This window comes from Anopheles marshallii, chromosome 2 (genome assembly GCF_943734725.1).
Source record: "Anopheles marshallii chromosome 2, idAnoMarsDA_429_01, whole genome shotgun sequence".
NCBI classification, from domain to species: Eukaryota; Metazoa; Arthropoda; class Insecta; order Diptera; family Culicidae; genus Anopheles; species Anopheles marshallii.
This window is the reverse complement of record NC_071326.1, coordinates 15942504-15965770: the sequence shown is the minus strand read 5'-3', so window position 1 is coordinate 15965770 and position 23267 is coordinate 15942504. Positions and strand designations below refer to the sequence as shown.

The following is a 23267-nucleotide window of genomic DNA, read 5'->3' as shown; positions in this document are numbered from 1 at the left end:
AGACTAATAGCCTTGGGGCACCCAAAATGACCGCAAAACTAGCCGAAGCTAGTTTCGGGACGGAAATTTGCATCAAACTTGTCCCAGCTGCCAACGAGTGCGAACCGTGCGCCAAAGTTCCTCTTTGAACCGTACAAGAATCGACCGAAATAAATCTCGCTCGGGCACAGATTCAATTACTTGGATTCAGCTGCCATCGAGACATGAACTTAGGCTCACAGCTATATGCATTAGGGTTCAGCGAGAATGGAGGAAAAAGAAAACTGCATCAACCCACATGCAACTGACCATCCGTCAGGATCGCTTTTGAACCTTTGGTCCTGTGCGTGCATAGGTCGTCCGTCACTAGTTTCGCTGTAGAATGTACGACGTACGAGTTCAGGGCTACAGCTGTGGCTTTTCACGCTACTTTTGCCTTTGGCGTTAGCCAGAATCGTACGGTTTCAGCCGTAGTGTGTGTTCGTTGCACCTAGTCAGTGAGCGGGTGATTGAAATTGAGACTGATTGCCCGATTCGATTGACTTCGTGGTGAGCGATTGATTGGGATGGCTTCGTCCTGGAAGGACATCGTTCACCTGCTCCAGTAAGTGCATCGTCCCAGTTGTTGTGCTTTACCATCCATCAGCAGATATGGCAGCAGGATGGAAATAAGATTGCGCATTTGGTTTGTAACATGCTGGGTGTGTTTGACTTTTTCTCGCACCAGCATAATTCCTTTCCCGCTCATATTATGGAGAGCCCAATCCCGGCTACTTTTGCTTGTGGGATCACCCTCCCAGGGTGCAAGTAATTTATGATTGCAGTAGTTGTAATTTCCCCGTGAGACATGGGTTTCGTAATCTTGACCATAATAGCTCGCACACGTCTACAACCGGGAGCTTCCAAAGGCCGACCGTCAAATGGCCGCCAGCGATTGGACCGATATTGTAATAAATTGCTCTCCAACTGCCCTGCTCATGCATATCTTACGCAGCCGCGCGCCTGCCAGCAGCACGCTATAACAATTATTCCTTGTTTACTTATGCGTCGTTGAGGATCCGATCGATGCACTGTTGACTTTCGTGCGAGGGCAATCGAAACCGAGCGCAGTCAGTTCCCTGACGGACATTGAAGCGATAGGTTCGATTTTGATGGCTCGTGGAATGTTTGAAACCATCCATCCCACATTATCTGCTCTAGATCCATAAGCATTTAGTTACCTCCACATCGGACCCCGATTTTCGTACAGCTTTCCGAATTTTTCAAACGAGTTTCACACAGAGTTTTGTTGTTTCAAGCATTAGTTTCAACAAACGAAACCGAACAATTTCTTTTGGTGAGATCGATCTCGCCGAAGCGGCCCGGACCGCCAACCAGTGCGTGTGGTGTTGTGTACCGTCGTTGATCGATCGTTCGATCGATCGAGCCGGATCGGGATGGAGTGATTGTTTTGAAATCATTCACCATAACAATAAATAAACCATTCGAATTTCGGGCGCGTGAAACCGCTCAAGGTAAACACCGTGTCGTGGGAACACGCGGAACTACAGCTCTGGCAAATTTAGGGCATTCCTAGCTGGAGGCAACGATGTATCCGCACGTGTCCATCCCGAGCAATCCCAGTTTCCTTTTTTTATTTTTTCAAGTTTGAAAATTAACATTCACCAAACTAAAGCAGATGTATTGCGGCCGGATTAGATTAGTTCTTTTGCTGAGTTCATCAATAGCAATATGTATGAATAATCGGGCCAGTACCGTATAATAGTAGAACTCATTGCAATAATTCAAACGAATCGAGAAATGTAAATATTAAAAATGATTTGAGAAGCAAATTGGCAACCATTATCAACTATATATCAACAACTATATTTACAGTGTTTAAGCTTAAGAGCAAAACAAAAACATACTTCAATCACTTAAATCAAATAATGAATGTCTTACCATAAGTCCTCGATCTCCTTTCGGTCCACGGATGCCCTGCAGTGTGGATGAAGGGGATGCATCGATATTGACGTGCATGCAATATGTCGGCCAATGGTGAAGAATGGCGTGCAAAGGTGGAAAAATAGAGCGGCAAAGTAGAATAAAAATGAAATCATTTATAACTTTGGTTGTTGTGCATGAGCGGCTTTAGTATCTCTTAATAACGATGTTTTGCAAGCTATGGTACTTATAATGGGGTAAAATTTAATAAAATGTCGTAGAAAGGTAGCAAAAATTAAAGTAATTGCTCGTGCTTTTGCGCACCAAATGTGAGGTACCGATAGAAGCTTAAGCGCTATTGTACATTTACTAGGAGTGCAAACAAAGGATAAATCATAGTTACGAAGCGCAGTGCTGCCTCGTGGAAGCTAAAAGGCGTTCAAGTAATTATAATATGCGAATCGGGTGAAATTAATTTGCCTGCATTTTCCTTTTACCCAAAGTTTCTGCATCGAATGTACGCGTGCACTTACCGGTAGTCCGTTTTTACCGGGAGGACCGGTGGGTCCCTGCAAAAGAAAGAGGAAACAGAGGAGAGTGGAATTGATTAATTTGCTTGTTTAACATACAGCATTAAAGTGTTGCGCTTGTTATATGTAGACTTTCGGCAATAAAACACACACAAAAAAGGATACCACATGGGGCCAACATTGCTCACACGCGCAGCGGATGTTAATCGTTAAAGCGACGTCCCACACTCAGCACGTTACACGGCTCTGACACTAATAAAGGTGATCAAACCGGACAATCCATCAGTGCAAGGAACGTCTAGCCGAAGGTGAAATAATTGGCTATAAAACAATAAATAACCGGGCAGCTTGCCGATGCTCTCCGGACGGTGCCCACGGGATTGGCAGTTTAAACAATAACAAAGTGAAACGAAATACTTTTTTGTTTCGTAGATGACATGAAGGTTTTTTGATTTAAATTTGTTGTTTTATTCATTTACAAATGGCAGCTCATTTGAATTGCTATTAAAATGATTTTTAATGCAGTTTCTATTTTCTTGCGGTGGACGAATTTATTTCACAATGGGCAGAAGGGATGCGTAGTTAATGCTGCGTTAAGTAGCTCTTTTCAATGAGCTGAGTGGAGCGCTGGCGCTCATCAAAGTGAGCGGTGAGCGCGAGACAGTTCAATACACAACGCATGTTGAGCTCAACCAACGCGCACATCGTGCTCGTTTGAGCTTTAAACTGACTGTGTTTTCTGAATTGAGAGCTCTGAGCTCGCTCAATTAGTTGAGCTGAGCGTTTGAGATCGCTCATTAGGCAACAACCCTACTTGCAACGTTTTATTATGTTTTGAGCTAGGTTTGATCAACTGAAGATGAAATATGTGGCAGATAGCTCAATGGACAATGGATAATGAAAAGCTTTCTTCAGATATCTAGAACCAGTTCCTTTCCACCAATAAACAGTATAACCATCTACCAATGTGTAAAATAATCGATACAATCCAATATATCAACAACAATGCACAGCTCTTACCAATGCAAATTGTATCTTTAGTACGAATTGTCGAATTGTCATTCCAGTTAGGTACGATGAGTTAGCCACACTTCATGAACCACTGAAGCTGTTTCGGGTTGCCGTTGCGTTTTTCGTTTCATCAACGTCGAACCGCAATTCAAACAAGCTGAGCTCAGGATTATTGCTCGGCAGGCTGTTGCATGTTGCCGTTGCACTATATTCGCTCCATGCCAATGGCTGTTGCTTCTGTCCAGCAATTCAATCCCTAATCCTCCCTGACACCTTTCGACACACCAGCACGAAGAAAAGAATACGCCTCTACCCATTTTCCCAAAATGCAATCATTTAGCTTTATGATTCATGCACACTGGTAATACCGGCACCGGGATAATCGTGCTGGCTCAGCGGCATACTGCATGTCCAGATTCATGCCGACTTAGTGACGCACGGTTCGCTGGCTGCCAGTAAATAGCTGCATGATGATGTGCACGCTCGCACACACGAGATTGTACTACTAGCGGACGGCAAACGAGTGTGGTCACCGCTGCAAGGGACGGTACAGATCGGGCCGGGCGGCATCTGAATTTCCTCAGGCGCATCCCCGGATCGGGTTACGGTTGAGCAGGCTAATAAAAGTTTCAACATCCGCTTCCGGTTTTCCATCCTTCGACACTTCTTGTGCTCCGGTGCGGTTTGCGCTACGCTCAGCAGAAAGATACTGCCCGACCATAACCTTTTCATGCAGTTGAGATGTCTTGCCGGGTTCGTTCGGTTCCAGCACAGCCATAGTTCCAGGAGTGTGCTGCCAGGACCGCCCAGGGTTGGTACGATATGGTCAGAGCTCTCAACTACGACTAGAGTTTTCCATCGATGGCCAATGGATTTGTGGTGAGGCGAGTGAAGATAAAGATACCACAGTGCGCTGCTAAACACTCTTTTTCTCGCTCTATCTCTAATTCTGTATCAGCAAGAAGGACGATTCGGGTGGCGAAAGGCGCTACTCACCGACAGGAGCTAGGATTGGAATAGCTTTCAAACACATTCAACCGATGCATATTACTTGTGAAGCAAAGTGCTCATCGCAACACTTTTGTGGCACCGAGTAACGCCGCAAGACAGTACGGAATGTTCCCTTTCCGCCACGGGAGCTGGAGATTTGATGAGTTTTTCCAGAGTGCATAATAAAAGCATCCCGCAAAACGAACACCTACCCTGCCGGTCGGTAACCGGCTAACATCTTAAGCTCGGTGCAGTCGCTCATTCTAAGCTATCCTACTACGGGGGTGGCATCTTTGCCAACTTTGGTCCCAGACAGCAACACCAAAACACCGCCAGCGTAGCGCGTCACCAGCAGCAGGTACGGGAATGCAGAAAAGTTTTGCAACTTGTTTAACAGATGATAGAATTACAAAAGTTTTGTTTGGTTTTTGGGCGTAAGAGTCTTGGGCGGGCAGGACAGGTGGAGCGTATCCTTACGGGCAGACTGGAAGCATCTCAGCTTTTTGATTGTAATATTCACTATCGCCTCGAACGTGGGCATGGGGATGACGCAAAGAAAACACGAACGGATGCAAGTTTGCATAAATACCATTGCGCTGGAAATGTGCATCCACACCGATGGTAAAGGTTGAAGCTATTTGTGAAACTATCCCAGTCGCACACTGGCCATTACGAAGGTGAGATAGACAGTACAGACGGGGTAGGATAGTTTTTGGATTGTAATTGATGGGTTCTACAAGTAGAAGGAGTAACAAAACCGCACACTCATGCTTTGAAGGTGCGAATTGTTACAGTACACATTCCGTATCGGAGTACGAACAGAAGTTTGCCACGTTTAATCAAATTCTGTAACGGATTATTTGTTGTAAGTTGATTTTAACAACAGCGCACAACAACTTCGGAGACATTTAAACAAGTTTAAATCGACAATTGGAAAGCTTCTCGATTATCTGGAAATAATCTTCTCAGTGGCACGTCGTTCATTACATCCCAGTTTACCATAAAAAGTCACTGAAATATGCGATAAAATAACATTTGACTCCACAAGAGCTCCACAATAAACAATCAAACATAATGCTAGCTCCATTGTGTCTTTCTGACATCTTTTGCGTAGGAAGCGATAGAAAGATATTTTTTATCGACTTTCCTTCGCCACGGTCCCGCGAGGTCACTCTATTCGTGACCGCGTCGGTCGGTCACCAAGTTTGGAAAGTGTCCAGGGTGGAGGTTAAAATAACAAACGACCGTGTAATTTACTATAATTAATTACTCGAGGCGGTTCACATGCGCACCCGCAGGCGTAAAGAGATAAGACCAAGGCTGCTGCTGTTTCAGCTGCACCACAAAAAGACAAATTGTTCTTCGCTTCTTGCGAGCTGTGCGGCGAGGTATGGGACGAAATTTCCTGTGATCATCCGCATCCGTCAGTCAACCTCCGGGCTACTGGAAAATCTCGCCCCCAATCCAGCTGGACATGCTGTGAAAAGTGGTTTTTTGATCTTGACGAATGTCTGGACCACGGTCTACGGTAATACGCCGAGAGTGCGAACAAAGCGAAGGATATGAAGTTTGGGAAGGAACCACCCCAAATAACAGAAAGACATATGCCACCGGTGAGACACAAACGAGAACTAACCTCAACTCCCGAATCGCCGGGATCTCCTTTTTTACCGCGCTTCCCTCTTTTGCCGGGCGGTCCTGGTGGTCCAGCAGGTCCTGAAATGAGACAACAGGCAAATGATCAGATAAATGAGAAAGTGTAGATTATTTTTTCTCCAGTAACTTAGTTCTAGAAGCGGTCATTTTATTCGGTATGGTAACTTTGAATTGATAGAGCACTCGAACCGAGCTGCGTGGAAGGTTGACCCGAATCCGAAAGTTCCTGGACGAAAGTTTTTCCGCGACTGCTCAAGATTAGAGCGAAGAAAAGTGCCTTAATTTGATTAAATTACCATCAACATCATCGTCGCCAGCGGTGTGCAAAGCTTTAGCTGACGTGGTGCGTTTTGCGCCTGGGTAGCAGGATAAAAGGGATGTGCCTTATTAAAAGCAGCAACTTGCCATTCCATCCACGCCCGCGATCACACAACCATTTTGGAGGGGGGTGGAGGTTGGTGCCTGCGTCGTCGAGTCGTGCGTCAATGAGGACGGAAGAAGATTTTAATTTAATTTCGCTAAATCACTAGAGACGGTTTCCGAAACAACACAGTATGGGCCGTAAATGCCTGCAGGAGTTTGGAGTTCCGAAGTGAAGTAGCGTTTTGGAGTTTCGAGGGGTTGTTTTTTTTTTGTTTTTGGTTCACTAGCTCGCTATCTCTTTCTTTCTAGCTGTCTTAGCCATCGCAGACCGCTGCTCACCCATCCTATCAGATGTTTTAAATAAGAGCGGAGTTTATAAAGTGCGTTAGCTAAAGTTTAATTCCCAGCGCGGGAGTGTTGAAGTGTTTGAGTATTTGCTGGAAAGCGAACGTAACACCAAGTGGTGCAATTTTTACCATCAAACTCATAACGTTGATGGAGTGTTACAACTGTTGATAGTCGCTAGACACCATAGTCGACTATTATTCGTCCCTTCAGCTGCAGTACACGTAACGGCGCTACAGCGGTGCAATACTCATTTACCTTCTCCGCTTCCATAGCGAACGACGGAAAAAAGCCATACGATTGCCTTCATTTCCCGACCGTTCCATATCGCGCATCTGCAGCACTGTGGGTACACCCCCTCGCAGCTGGGCGCGGCAAATTCGCTTGTTTTTGTTTGTGCAACCGTAAAAACTTTAACTCTCTTCCTTTTTTCGATTCTGCGCCTCCACCTTTCAAGCGGGGCCGGTAAGGGACACAAATAATGCCGCTCGTTGACGGGGAGGAACAAAGTTTTACCGTCCACAAGTTTTGTTTCGACGTGAACAAAGTAAGAAACTTCCACCCGAACCCCCTAACTGGATGCGGTTTGAGGATGAATTCATGGGTGATTGGAGAGAAAAAAGAAGAAACGAAAGAGGAACCTTTTTCCTTCCAACACCTTTGCACGGTATCGGTGCGCAAACGGGAACGCACCACACGATGTCTGTGATGGCGCAGAAACACGGAACCCACCGAAGGGCCAAAACTTTCCCCACAGATGTCGACCGAATTTGTTGATTGTGCACCATTAGTGGAACGGTTTTTGCGATAAGCATTTTTCATCTGCCCGCATCGGTACCGGTTTGTGCGGCGCTTGGGATGCCGATGTGGGATGTCAAACTGCAGCGGATGGATAAATTACGGCTTAGCGAACCTCATGCGCGCAGATGAGCTGACACCAAGCGGTGTTGCGTGCGGCGGAACGCAACTTTTGACAGTGGTGTGGCGCACAAACTTTACCACATCGGACGCAATTTGGTGCCGAAAATCGACATACTTTAGGTGGTGGTATTTGTAATCTTGCAGCATTACAATCGGGCAACAACCATAAAATCGCCGTGGTGAGTTTGGTGGTTAACACATTTCTGTCATGACGTTGCTAGCTTGGGCCATCAATTCCAAAAATTCGCCAACCTTCCGATGAAAGGTAGATTGTACTTCAATCTAGATTGAAATTTATTACATTGCTGTTGACCTCTGATCCTTGGAAAATTACATTTGCGCCCAAAAATATCGTTTAGTCCGGACGAATTTTATCAGATCGTTAGAAATCAACTTTACAGTCGCTAGAATTGCAAAGTACCAAATCCGCTCTAAATGCCGTTTCCTCCTTATTTTCCGTTCCCGTCCCCGGGTTGGTGCAAAAGGTGCGCATTTTCCGAGGCTTAACAAGTTCCGTTGGCATGCCTTTCCCTAACGCCGGCCATTCCATTAGGCTCATAAATAATTTTGTAATAATTCTAGCAATTGCCCACCAAAATCAGCCAATGGCCGACTACATCATTTACTGCGTGCGGTAAACGGTGAGCCCGGAATTGCGAAGGAAAGAAAACACATTTTGCGTAACATCATTATTTCACCGCCACACACACACACACACAATGGCGCATTCCACCCGGTTCGCATCTGATCCCTTGCTGAGAATTTTATATCGCCACGCCAGGTTTTGTTTCGCCTTTTTGCGCGGTAGCATAGTTGATGTTGTTGCCTGGTCGAGCCTTCCGGGATTGGATAAGCGTGGTGTTTCCGTACGGCCATAAATTATCGTAAGGTTGGAATCGGGGCAGACAAACATGCCGAAAAACTGTCGATAAAAATTCGCCCTATAAAGTATCGCCTCACGCGTCCTTGGCATCTCCTGCCGTGGAAGCGACAATGAATCTTGCTCTATATGGTGATGCCTTATGCGGACGAAGGACGATAAAAAAAAGAAAAACTCGGCCTAAAGTTTGATCTCATTCTCACTACAACGGAAGCTATAGAAAATGGGGAAAAAATTGGAGAAAAAAAGCAACATCCACCCCACGCGTACCATTTGCATTTGGGGACAAAATCGTAAAGATTCCAATGGGAGACACAATCGCACGAGCGGCAGAAAGATCTTTCTCGCGTGCTGCCCATTGGTACGGAAATTGGTTCTCGCCATTTAACCATCCGATCGATCGTAGACCTCCTGCATCCCGGGTCCAGCAATATGATGCCTGACGGGGTGTGCAATAAACGAACGGCTTTTTTGCGCATTTTCCCCACGAATGGAAATGATGAAAAATCGTCTCACATCAATCTGCTTTCGGTTTTATGCTCAGTTCTGGGTGCCCATCACAAAAGCAATATTTTGGTCTCTTTTGCTATTAATTTTGTACGTCTTTTTTCTGTTAGATCACCAAAAGAGATATGAAAAGTCCATGGACAGGTGAATAATTGGGGCACCGTTTGGCTGAGCTTACAGCGAGCACCATTTTTTTCTGCTGGTGGTTCATAAACACTGAAAAATGAACTACCGTAGAAGCAACGGTTGTACCGGGGTTTACGTAGGGATCACAAGGACGAACGATGTAATGCCTACGCAACAAATGTCTTGTTTTGAGGTGAGCTTTTAAGAGCTTAAAAATAAAAGGTTCGTCCGGAGTGGGCAAAGTTCCCGTCGAGGAAAACATCAGTTAGCATCTTACTGCTTAGTTCGTACGACTTCGTCCATAGCAAACAATGCAGTGAGGGATGTGGCGATGTGAGCCAATGTTTGCTGAACGTAAATCAAATACACATTTTTAAGGAGGATATTATGCAAGAGACAGGAAGAGGAGAAACGCATGCCAACATTCATTCAACATTTTATATTACTTCCTCACTGTGCAGTTCACATCCGTGAGGCCTGTGTAAATGTCTCCTTATGATCATAATTTAAATAAAAAGGCAATCATATTACGCTTCGACTTTGCCTTCTCTTTAACCGGAAGGAACGTAACGCTAGATCCTTTTTCTCAGGTTGTTCATGCCGTTCTTTATCCGTGCCTTACACCCGTCAAAATAGCAATCTTATGTAGGCTACCGTAATTCGCCGTGCAGCTTGAAAGAATCTTCAAGATTCAATCAAATGCCTTCCAGCAACATCCCGAGGCTTTCACTGCTTGGCTTTTCATTGCTTTTTTCCCCCAAATCCGTCCCCTTCTTTCACTCACTGCACAGTAAAAGCTAGGCAGAGGCAAAAAACGACCTTCACATACCGGCCGCTTAACAATACGAATTGCGTCCAAAACGACCGCCGAGTACCACCTAGTGCGGCTCATCGGTTTCAAAACGAAGTGTATTAAGTAAATCATTCCGCATCGGATTCCATTGCTGCACGACGTGGTGCTCTTTCGGTTGGGAAATGAGGCGCAAAAAATCACACCCCCCAGCAAGGCAACCAGAAAGGGGCGGAAAGGGCAGCAGAGCGAAACATGCTACTCCACACATTGCCAGACGACAGTCGAAATGTAGATTTATTTGATTGAGATTATGCAGATGTCGAAAGATATATCCTGCTCGAATGGTTTCACCACTGGCACCACTCACATGGAGCGATCACTCGTTGCCCGGTAGAAGCCACCGAGAATGAGCCGAGAAGATTGGAGGACAGAAAATTGGTTCCCATTCGGTACGCTCCATTGCCCGGTTTAAGTTATGCGGAGGCCCAACGAAAACACCCAAACCGAAGAAGTAGCTGGCTGAAAGGGAACCACAGCATAACGAAACTCTGATTTTGTGTTGTGTTTTACTCACACCCTTTGCGGATACTTAATCCCGGCCCATTGATCGTTACGATTTGATCAATCGGAAGCGTGTAATAACAGTCCACCGGAACGAAAGCGCACCCACTTTGTTTGGTGGAATCGAAAGCTCATAAATATTGTACTGTAATAATGATCAGACTTCCTTCCCGTTTGTGTACTGCAGAACTAGCGACGTGGGTTGGCTGAATACCACCAGCTTCCAGCTCCAGATCGGCGAGTATTAAGTGTGCCCTGGAACGACAACGGTGCTTGGCGTTTGTGGTGTGCAATTGACACTTGAAACCGAACCACCACCACGGAGAACACTCCCGTACCGTGACAGTTCACTTCCGCCCGAATGGAATTCTGTTATAATTTCTAATGAGTCTCTTGTGCTGGCGGTTTTACGACCCGACCCATCAGTCAGAATGGCTTCAGCAAAAAAGGGCAGCGCAAATAAACAGTCGAGCCGTGCGGAAAAACCGACCGTAAAAACTGAAGCACTCCGACAGACACTCCCCATACACCGTGGGTTGGGGTACCGGTCCGTGGGGTCGGTGGCAGACGGGTGGAAGTTATATCTTCACCGAAAGCTGTTTTATTTTCTTTTGCCTCATTTCGCTGCGATTCGAGGGTGGCATCGTTAGCGAGAAAATGAGTGGGAAAATGAAACACACTGCGTGTCGGTAAGATAATCATTCAAAAGGTCCTCCCTCGTGCAAGGATCGCTAGAGGACAATAGTGTGTATTGAAATGCGCCCTACGGCGGTGCGGGTGTGTATGTGTGGGAAAACATTCCACCGTAAAGGAACAGTTAAGATAACTCAAGGACTAATGATGACGCGCTATTGTTCTGCGGGTGTAAGGATGCTGCCAGCGGGAGAAATGTGAGTATGAGCTCGTGCTCCCGTGAGTTCAAGAGGGCGTCCTATTTAAAGCTCATAAATCTGCCCCCTCGGAAGCACCACGATAATGGGTTTATATTTATCTTGAGAGCTCACTGGTGATATGACAAGGTGGCAGAACCATTCCAACTATTTCGCTATTTCCCCATCAACAGCAATCTCCGAAAGTGCCATAAAAGACAACTTCTCAAACTTCCGCCTACTACGCACGCGAATTACGCGATAAAATCCTTTAAACTGTCCCAACTGGTGGAATCTTTCTGATAAAAATAAACTGTTCTTTTGGCAAAAAACGCTTCTCATATTCTCTAAAAACCACACCAACCAACGGTTGGAAGCGCTGTAGTAAGGGAAAGTTTTCACACCAAAACTCAGATGGCCGGATTTGTCCGTTGTGGAATGCTGTAGCGCGTTCGCTATATTTGCGCTCCGTTCTTGGTCGTTTGGGAGCGTTAGCCCTTTGGCATTATGGAATCCGAAGCATGTTTGTAATTATCTGCTAAGTAATAAAATATTTCTTCATTCATAGCAGTTGTACGGGCGGCGGCAGGAGTGACAGTATCGACCGTAAGTAAGTAGACATCGGGCGACTGTTTGTCGCGACCGACCGATGTTGTCGCCGCTGTAATCGTTTGTCGTCACCGGGTGCGACCGTTAAGATACACCGGCCTCCTGGCCAGACGCGCGGAATCCTCACCAGCTCGGAACGCGCCGTTTGCTCCACAGTGTACACCCGGTACACGCGGTATTAATAAACACCAGACAGATCGGTATGCTTCACACAGTTCGGCGAGTGCCGTTTTTGTAACCTGCACCGAACCAGCACCGATATGGTACACATCCTTTCACTGCTCCAAAGAACCCAAAACACAGCGCATAAGGAATAATGCTCCGCTGCGTAATCTCTCCGGGGATCAATTAACGATTATCAGGACAATTAGATTTACAGCACATTCTACGTTTTGCGCGTGGTCGTTTTGCTCGATCGGGGCTCGAGGTCATGGCGACCGAAAACTCACCGTCCAAACCGTGCAGCAATGAGCGTGCTGAGTGTAAGTTGAAGGCACGGAAAACTCCACCAAACAGCAAAACCGCAACACTACAGTGCTCCATCCGGCTGTGGCCAAGGCGGGCGCCTTTACACAACACGACCAAACACGGCGAAACTCGAAAAGAGCGAACTAATTTAACCGCTTTATCCTCATCAGCGAAATATTGTTTGTTACTCTCGGTCTTGAAAGTTTCTGCTGCTTGCTGCTCCTATCGTTCCCTGCGGCGGCAGGCAAAATGAACACACGGCGCTCAAGGGAAAATTGGACAAAAAATTACAACGTATTTTGAATTTTGATTAAAAGTTACGTTGTACGGAGGGTTACAAACTTTTAAAAATTTGAACAATTACGTGTTCTTGAAGTAAATAAATTTTTATCAAGCGCGGCATTGTAGTAAAGAACAACTTCGAACTATTTTGTCCCAAGCAAACCGACAACATTGTGCCACTGTAGGAACTCAAGAACGGTAAAGAAAATCGCCACAAACGCTTACCATTTCCCTCTTCCACTAGGCTCAAGGGATCGGTCTTTTGCTGTAAATGGATGCGAGAAAAAGAAAAGCAACGAACAAAAGCAAGTGAAATCCGTTGATCTGAATTGGTTAATTCAGTCGTTTTGCGCTGGATGGTAAAACTTTTTCGCTCAACGTGATTTTTTTGGGGCGCCCGGTACGGGAGAGCCACCGCCCATCATCGGATTACAGCTTGCGCGTTACACTTTTGTGCGAATCGTTCGAAGGATTGTCTGGTGGGGATTCGTAACCCATCCCTGCCCCGCATTGGGAATAGAGGTTGGAAAAAAAAGGTTGGAGTTCACTAGCAACTTTCCGGGGTTCGGATTCCGACGCGCCCCTTCGAAGGAAACGGCACGGAAAATAAGGGATGCCGGTGTTCCTGCGCTGGAGAAGCAGGGTCAAAAAACACATAAATCTCTTTCCAACCACAAAATTGAACCGAAGTTCTGACGGTGGTGAAGTGTTTGTCTTCGGCAACGGACGAACCACTCGAATTATATTCCGGCAGGCAGGCAAGAACTTCGCCCGGGCGAAGAAATGGCAACGACTTGTGCCACTTTCAGAGAGCCAGGGGGGTTCGGCTTTCCACTGGTGGTGGTTTGACGCTGAAATACAGCAGCCCGGCAGCAGTGGGAATCGGGAATGTTTTTCCAATACAGTTTGATTTTATTATCGGAACCATGGTTCGAAGTTGACTTCCTGCCGATCATCTTCTCCGTCCATCCCCGGTGGGAGTTTTTTTGTTGTTGTTGTTGCGAGTTGGAAAAGGATATCGAAGGAAAAAGGGACACGCTACGCTTCTTGGTCACGACTTGAATGACACTGATTGGGAAGAAGGTTCGCCTTTGTTGCGGCTGTGTCCCATCGGGAAGGGGGAAGGAAATAATAAATTCCGAAATATTGTCACGTTCCGGCGAGTAGTTGTCAACGAGTGTTGTCGTGTCAACTGGGTGGCTTTTTTTCTTTTTCCACCAAATCTTGGGAATGTTAGAATGTTTTTTTCGCCTCCAATTCCCCATGTTCGTTCGTGGACGGTGTCAAAAGAATAACACGCTTGTTCCTGGTGAGATCACACAGATTAATCGTTATTGAATTCGCCTTCAAGGTAGGTGGTGTTTTGGGGGGTCCGATGGTCCGATCGATACATTAAACGCACACAGGGAGGATGGCCCGCCTGTCGGTAAGATCTAGCGTAACAACATCAGCACATTTCGATTCGTGCCACGTACCACGCGTTTGGAGTATTAGACTAATAATTCTTTTTACGCCTCTCTTGCGCTATTTGGAATTCATCCCGGCGTCGGCCCTATTCTCGCTGAAGATGTGTTAAATAGGCGCTGAAATCTCTCCATCGCTCGCAGCACGCAATAACTCCGGAACATGCGCCAGCCGGGCGGTGATGCCCCCATCTTTTTGGGCACTATTTTGGCGCACCAATGGTGCGCTACCCCACATGTACGTGAAGCAAATGGAAGCCTATGCCATTGCGGCAGTTCGGCAGTTCTTGAGAGAGTTCTCGCTGCAGGGAACGAAACGGATGGAATTTCCCGATTTGCTCACACCCATTTGCAGAAGTTCACCTCCCACTGTGCACTGGCACCTCATCAACCTACCTTACACGTCATGAATTGGTAATAAGTGTGACGAATCCAACTACGTGCACACCCGCCTCTCTGTTACCTGCGGTGTAATATGGCGGCATAATTTATGCTTCAAGCGCATGAGTCATTAAACTTTTCCCTGACCCATCACCCTGACGGACGGCATAAAGGTGGGGCGCGGAACTGTAAAAAGGAAGCGACGGGGCGGACTAAACTTCCCACCCCTCGGTCGGTATCGTACAAATGAACCATTCCGGCCCACACTGATAAGCACTATAGTTCTTGCAGGCAGGAACGCGCGATAGGACGGAATGGGCGAGTACGTGAATGAACTGTACAAAAACGGTTTTTACTATCCTTCAACTGAACCGACCGAACCGCTCACGGTTGTGTTTGTAAGTGGAGAAATTAGTTTTCAAACCCAAAAGAAACTTTGCCGCTTCTGTTACCGGCAACGCTATGCGGGAGCCATTCGGTTGGTTTTATGCGGTGCGGTCTGGGAAAAAGTTAGCGTATGCCAGTGCCATACGTAATAAGTGTGTCACCGGTAGCGTAACAGAACGTATGACGGAACGATCAATGTAATTTAATACATCTCGATGATGGTTTAAACGGATAGATCTGGAATCCGTCTCCGGCTGAAAAACGGATCGCTCATTCCCACTTCAACAGTTCTGAAAAGTATTCTTCGATACGTTCGTCTACATTCCCCAATATTCTACTGTCAGAGCAACATGCATATGATGCGGTGATCGGGTGATTCTTTATCATCTTGTTCCCTGTCATAAGAATGTTTTATTTTCTATTCTACCTCACAGTTGCATTGCTCTCGCTTTCGAACCGATTATCTGCCCGCTTGATCTCGAGCGAACCGCATCTCGCGAGACACCTTTCCCCGGATGAAGAGCCTCACGACTGGCGGCACGGCGAAGCACGAGGGGTTGACGAGATTGAAATTGGATACTTTCTCGCTGGAATTGGTGTCGATACCGCAAACCATGGTAAACGTATCCACGAAACCCACGGTGACCGCAAAAGGTTAGTTTGCCACGGGATAAATCTACTCCGAAAAATTGCCACAAGGTTGTGCTAGCACACATAGCAATCACCCGTTCCGAAACACCGGGCGATGCTGCATCTGTTTCATATTCAACAAAAAGACTTCCCCAACCCCATCCTCCAATGCACGCGTGACACTTACCAACATTCTTCACATTTTTCAACCGGGGGGTAGGAGAATCGAAAAAAAAACAATGGTTTGGTGCGCAATAAAAACACGCTTCCAATCCTTTCGGTCGAGCAGATAAGAGTTCGGAAGAAAGCGAGGAACTTAGGGTTGGTAAAGAGCGGAAATATGAATTAAGAATAACAGTGTTATTTACGAGGCAGATGCGATCACACCGACCGTGGGTAATGGTGGAATGTGTGGATCTGTCCTACCGTGCCACCATCCGTATAGTGTCTCAATCGAGGGGCCGGGTATCAAAGGGCATTCCCAATAACCATAAAACATACCGAAAACCATTCGCCCGGCTGAGTGCTATTTTTATTAGTGTCTGTTTTTTTTTCTCCTTTTTCTAGCGTTGTGTGTTTTTGGTTATATCGTCATCGCTTAACAACAGGGCATGGTGGAACATGCACCGGGCACGGGAACCGACCCAGTGCAGCCGGGTTCTGGGTGGATCTGGGAAGCGAAAAATGAGCTTCACTTCCCTAAGGGCGACAGTGACGCTGCCGAGCTGGAACCAAGGGGACGTTGGTTCGGGTTTCGTCCTTCGTTCGGTGCACATATTTTTAGCTAGACGCAGATCACTTCTCCCTCCATGCATACGATTTTCGCTGTTTTATTATTTATGGGCGTCTTGTTGGTTGCTCCCACCACTCAGCTTTCAGCTCCGGTGTTTAAAAACCCCGGGCAAAGAAGGTGAGCGAATGGATGTGTTTGTTTTTTAATGCTTCCTCGTGCAGCGCAATCTGGCAAAACGGGGTATCAGCAGCTGTCTCTCACGCAGGACACCACCCGGGGAAGACAGGAACTCTCGCTGGTTTCAATCACGTTCCAGATGCACCCCGGATTGCACACTGCATCTCTCCGGGGAGGCAACGTGGCAAAATGGCAGCAGACATCCCATTAACGGGCCTAGATGTCGAGGATGCCCGCGGATTAGGTGTGCAGCCCTGCATCGGGCTAAAGATGGGAGGGGGAAGGAGTTTTTTATTGCGTTCTTTACTTTGCAGAAATATTGATAAATTGCTGGCACTTAAATGGAGCGCCATGTGTGTGTGTGCAGCTCAGGTTTTGGTAGAACCGGGCAGAGAAGCGAGTGGGCAGCAGCAGCATATTAACATGATCATGCGGCTAAACAAACTTCAAATCGGGCATTGCGTGGCAATAAACCGGTACCTTTTCGAGAAAAAAGCTGACAGAAGATCAATTTCAAGGTGAAGCGAATAAAACATTTTAACGCGACCAGTTCGCTAGAAGGCTTTTGCATACAAACACCGGATGAAAACTGGTTCGAGGATTTATCCTCGTTTCGAAGAAGAGTTATTTTATTTTTATGATTCATAGAACAAACATGGTGGATGTCTTCAACAGCCTCAGAAGGTATATTATGCCAACAGGCATACATAAAACAACATAAAAATATTTTTTAGTACTTTGTGATAAATATTTCCATTCCAATTAAGCATAAGATTTTAAGTACACTAAAGTTAATGGCTGTCGAGTTTCTGATACTTATACAGTTGCCCGAAGAGCTAGAACCCCTGTAGGATTTCATCCACGTGTGACTTTAACGGTTTGCTACAACGTTAAAACGTTAGCCAGTGACAGTGACCGAAGCAAAAGCAAACAAAACCATAGCACCAGGAACCAGGTTGTGTACCTTCGCCTTCTCGGACATTCACACTCCGAGTACAGCTGATGCCGATGGTGCACGGGCAACTGACAGCAGAAAAGACAACGAGCAATTCGTTGCCTGAGTTGAGTTGTAAATAAACAAGTTCGAACATTGCGAACACTATATCGTCCAGTCGCGGTCCATCTTCCCTGTGATTGCTTGTGTGCACGAGATGCGATCGTTTCGCTTATTCCGCCCGGCATCGCTTTGATGTTCTGCGCTGTGTGTTTAAATATCGGTGAAACACTTTCCCATTGTGGAAGCAGGCGAATGGGAGCCATGTGTGTGCCATCGAACATCAATCTTGAAACCTCATCGGCGGCTCACGTACCGAGACGGATACCGCGGAAACCCCTGCATCCTTTAATCCTGCTGCACACACCGGATTCCACCAGGCTCGCGCCTGGCGTGAGTATGTCTTGAGCGTCGCGCTACTTGCCAACAGCACGCGATGCGGGCAATGTTCCGGAACGCACACACCAAGACCACAGCGAAATGCCAACTGTTCAACCGTTTCGAGATGCTGGGTTTAGACTGCGGCACTCGTGACCGGGTGGAACTCCGTCAAGGATATCATGAACCCATCCCGGCCCCCAGCTACTAAAAAGCCACCATCAGTCGACTGGGCTGTGGTTTCTGATGCCTGCAAAGCGTTCGTTTCCGATCGAAAGTCTACAACCACATTGCAGTCAGTGCGTTCGCCCCGTTCTGTATCTCGCCCGTTCGGGATGTAAAGTTTTACACAAATATTGTGGCCGTCTGTGGTGTATGGCAGGGCGAGACAAACGCCCCGGAAAGCCGTCGGACCACAACAGAGCTGCATTTGCAGCGTTGCTGTAGCATCCCTATGGTAGGTTCTGGGGAGGTAAATGCGAAACTTTTATTGCTCAATCACCTACCAAACCCCTAACGGCCGGGACCGCCACTTCGGCGCTTTTCTCTGGTGGTTTGACCGATCATGGGCCGTGGTGCAACTGGTCCGCACGTAAAAGAATTCCACAAAGGGATGGGTGTATTTTGTGCCTTTCACAGTTCTCCTTTTCATTTTTTCCACCACAAATACAATGATGCGCAGCAACACACCCGTCAGCATCCGGGGGGGATTTTGTACAATTCTACCCACCAGCTTATGAAACGCCTGTGTTTATGCAAGCGGAAAATTTTGCAAACCATGCGGAACAGTGGCGCACGGTCGTAGCGTGAACCGCTCATTACCGAGCAAAGGAATTAAAATTATTCTATAATCACAAACTCACACACTCGAAACCTCCGCATCCGCGACACATGGTAATGCCTTTCACGGTAAAGATGGCATCCCATTGCTAGGGATGGTGTAAATGCTCGGAGCAGAGCAATATCTCAACTGCTTTGGTCTCGCTGAGTGTCGCTGAAATATTAAAAGCCGAGCACATGTGGCAGGATGAAGTGTCGTATATACACTTACCCATTACCCCCAAAAAAAAGAAGATACAACGCGAACGTTTGCCTGCAGCTGTGCGGAACTTGTGGAAGGATTAACTTTCCACTAAGTGATAAAATGCCGATACGCGCGCATCAGCAATTCGCATTTCCCCACTCGGTTGGTGGATGATATTGCCCTACTGCTTTGGTTGCACGGAACAGAAGACCAGCTGTGCATAGATTTAATAATAAACAAATTTTAAACCCTCTCCCCTCGTACCGTATCCTGCCCATCGTAACCGTCAGGACCGCGTGGTAGATTTATGCTCCCGACGGGTTGGCATTCACACGCGCGATTTATTTATGCGACCGAGGCTCACTCGATCGCCAGATTCGCCGAAGGATTTCCCCGTTGGCCATGAATATTTAACGCTTCCAGCTGGGAACCGACCGACCACACACATATGTGCATTCGCTGTAGTGATGCCGTACAGCTGTACCAATAAAAAAAGCTGCATAAAAGCAACCATCTTCGAGCCATTTACACGACATTCGATACCGAAAGTGAGCACATTGGACATTAGACGATATGGTGGAAGAAACTAGCGTCATCTTCACAGCGCGAGCTCATTAATTGAAGCCATCAATTACGATCCGCAGAGAACTCGAAGGTCTTGTGAGAAATGCACCTTCCTGGAAGTGGCAGTTCCTCCTTTTTCCTCTTCAACCAGCAGCGATGGGTGGGCCTTTTATGGGTGCCCATTTTTCCAACTTCCCAAAATGCGACGAAATCAATCAAGAGACGTGCGTGTTGAAGGATGTTGCGGGATGCAGAAACCCCCCCGCCGCAGTACAAACAAGAACCACCCGTGGATTTTTGATGAGTTGGAGCACAGGATAAAGAAAGACGAAACCAGCCAAGGGCTGGTAGTATTTATTGCACCCGCTCGTTGTTTCAACACACTCACTTTGAGTCGTGGGAGGTCCCGGAAACGTTAAAGGGTTTTGATTGGAAACTTTGAGCTCGTTTCATCTGTTTTGGGTAGGAGAGTTTGATTTGTTCCTTTTTTTTGGTTACTCGTTAACTTTGTTCTCCCGCACAGCTTGTTCCATGGATGCCGTAGCCACCAACTGGACGGATGTTTGCATTACGAATAGCGCTGATCAGCACGAGAGCTCTCCAGCACTTTTTCCTACCACGGCCAGTCGTTTCGGCGGGAGGCCGGTGCGGTGTGGTGTGCCAAGCATCAACTCGGGCAAACTCGCAATCCCCAAATATTTATGTGATTATTAGCCATGCCAACCTAAATATCTGGGTGCTGCTGGGTGGCGTGCGGCGATTGGATGGATTTGTTTAGCGCATCAAAAGCATCTAGCACGAATCGTTTTTGTGCCGTTGGTGTTGTATGATGAACTGGGTTTAATCCACGAAGAAGTCGAGTGAATTTTGGAAAATGATCTTGTGCGTTGTGTGATGAGCGTTCCACGAGGAGAGCTAATGTAATTATCCTTTTTCATTCTGTTTGCGGTGTGAGATGAATTCGTCAGCTTGAAAGAAGATGTTAAAAACCGTCTCGATCGCTTGTCATTAATATATCATTCATCAAAGAAAAATATAACTTACATTTAAGAATATATTTTTGATGATGGAAAATTATGTAAGAGTTTTCATAGTCATTTCAGTAATTCAAGGAACAAAATCAAATCTTCCAACAATATTTCAAGTTTTGCATATTTCTTGAATATAAAATGGAGATTACTGAGTTGAATCATGTCCACATTTCCACAAACATAATGTTGAGTCCAAACATTCGTTTCCAAAATTCACCCCAAAGTGTTGTTACAATTTATTTCTAACGTTACTTGAATGTCATTTTCTCGTCACGCTAATAACGTAAACCGAACAGCATAAAAACGCTCCCACAAAATGGTTCCTTTGCTCCATTAAACAAACCGAAACATTAACCCAAGTGATCCAACCTTTCCTAACTAAGGGCAATACAAAAAAAAGCGCTCCAAACTCAATGCCACATGAATTCTAATGGGTCTCCATAGAAAGCAACGACACGATATCGTTCTTGTGGCTTTTGTGAGTCAGCAGCGCCTAGTGTAGTAGAATGCAATTTTTGTTTTGTAATGGTGAACCTGCACGCATTACAATAAAATTCTTAGAATGTATTGCAGATTTTACATTGCCAGCGTACATTTTCATTGGCAGTTACGGTAAAGCGAACGCATTAAGCACGTGAATGTGTATCCTTTCCATTTCTGGCACACGGAGGCGAAGGGTTTCTTGGCAAGAATGAACCGACTATCGTGCGAGTAACTTTTCATTACACTGTACGAACACAAAAAAGCGAGTTCGCGCATGTACCTTAACGAGAAAATTATTTATTCAATTTCTTCGTCCCGCTGAGAGCTTCCACCATCGCGAACTTATATGGTGAGTAAGGTAAATTTTGAGCGAAACGCATTGGTGCAACCATTCGGTGCAGTCTCGTGACATCTTCCCAAGTGCGGGGGACCGAAGGGACCGTTCGTTGAATACTAGAGCACAACAGAAGGAGCGGGGAAATTGTATATTTGCATAAATGAAAAACGAATGCTGCCGGTGCGGTGCGCGTATGCTGCCGGGGGTTGTTCATCTGTGTAACTGCATCGAGATCGGAATAATTTCCTTCCGTCGCTCACTCGCTGTAAGGTGTGCACAATGTTGCGTTTGTTTAATGCAAACATCAACAGTCCCGATTTGCTAAGATAGCAGCATTTCCAGCGGGCATAAGCAACCACACCAAGAAGGCAAGGGTGCTAATTTGAATAAAAACAGTGGACCAGCGCCATTGAAAAACCATTTCCACAATCGGCGTTGATGTTAAGCGCGCCGTTCCAATGCAATGCACCAAACATCCGGACCAGATGTTTTAATTAAAAATTTAAATTTTCTTACCGTTTCTTCCATTCCCAACTTACTTCTTGTTTTCGGGAGGGGAGGAGGGTGTAGAATTCTTAGGTGCGTGACAGTTTGCCAGCATCTCCTGCTCGGCAAACATAAATTACAAATGACGCAAAAAGTTGAACGCGTTTGCATGTGCATTCATCTGACTGTTTCGCTTCCTTGCTGTTACTGCTCTGCACGAAACGTTTAGCTAATGAGATCGAACATTTCATGTTCAATTGCCGTCAGGAAGGCGCGCAGCGAGGTAAAAACGCTTTATTGTTAGGACATTGCCAGACTATTTATTGCAGCATGAAATGGGCGGCATGCGGCATGCGGAACACACCGTAGTGTTCTGTTGATTCCCACAACAGTATCATTATTTACGATGCTTTTAATACTGCTTGATGTTTACGATCAGTTTAAGCGTAAAGCATGAGTCATCAAGACGCTAAAGTTCTTCAAAACTTGCTCGATGGTGTTTTATGTTGTAAAATTCTTGGTAAAAGAAAAATAGTGGAAATTCTCGCATTGCTTTCAACATCCGTAAAAGATCGTAAAAATGATTGTAGCATAAAATAAATCACTAAAACTAAACAAATTAAAGGGGCAAAAAATGGGGAAACATTTCAGCTCACATAAAGAATATCCTCGCTAAGAAAATGTACATAACCCCCCCAATTTCCATTATGAACGAAATATGTCCCCATCATATTCTCGGTGAAACGTTCCCGAATGTCTCGTCTCGGATGTGTGAAATCTCCCAACGAGGAGGGCAAAAAAAAAAGAAACCTCCCCGAAACACTATGCTCGAGCGTGTCACGTTCACGACCATAAAACTACGACACCCGCGAGACGAGGAAATGATAAATGTGCGCCCATGGACACAAAGTTTACGGCCCGTGGAAATGGAAAACCACGTTCTGGGCACGGTAACAACGCTCCACAGTGTGCCAAAACACCTCACCACTAACAGAACCGCAGAACATCTCGCTGTTTTCGTCTCTTTCGGTCGGTTTTTCTTCACCCACTAGTCACGGTGAAGCAGAAAGATTTATTTATTAATTTGTAGAAAATCGACAAAACTCATTTGTCACCTTGCATTCGGGCGGTGACATTCGGGCGATGTCAGCGCCAACCACGTTTCACGATACCTTGGATAGTTTACCAAGTAAAAAAATAAAACTCCCCACAGTAACCGCGCGCGAACACCAGATCGATCTTGCCAATGGAAGAATGGACCAAAAATCTTTAGTCCGGAAATTGAATCACGCCCAAAAGACGTGAAAAGGGTGTGCACGTCCCATGCACCGTGCGACCAATTTTATACAACCCCATTTTTATGGGCACATCAGGGTATACGAGAGG

At 46.1% G+C, this 23267-nt stretch overlaps 1 protein-coding gene across 1 annotated transcript in view; it reads right to left on the bottom strand.

Annotated features, from left to right (window-relative positions):
* Positions 1 to 23267, bottom strand: part of LOC128708768 (collagen alpha chain CG42342) — an 85439-nt gene that overhangs the window by 42678 nt on the left and 19494 nt on the right. The window contains exons 2-4 of the mRNA XM_053803748.1: positions 6070 to 6149; positions 2436 to 2471; positions 1921 to 1956 (exon numbers count right to left, since the gene is read on the bottom strand). Of these exons, the coding sequence (XP_053659723.1) occupies positions 1921 to 1956; positions 2436 to 2471; positions 6070 to 6149 (152 nt within the window). The remainder of the gene's footprint in view (positions 1 to 1920; positions 1957 to 2435; positions 2472 to 6069; positions 6150 to 23267) is intronic.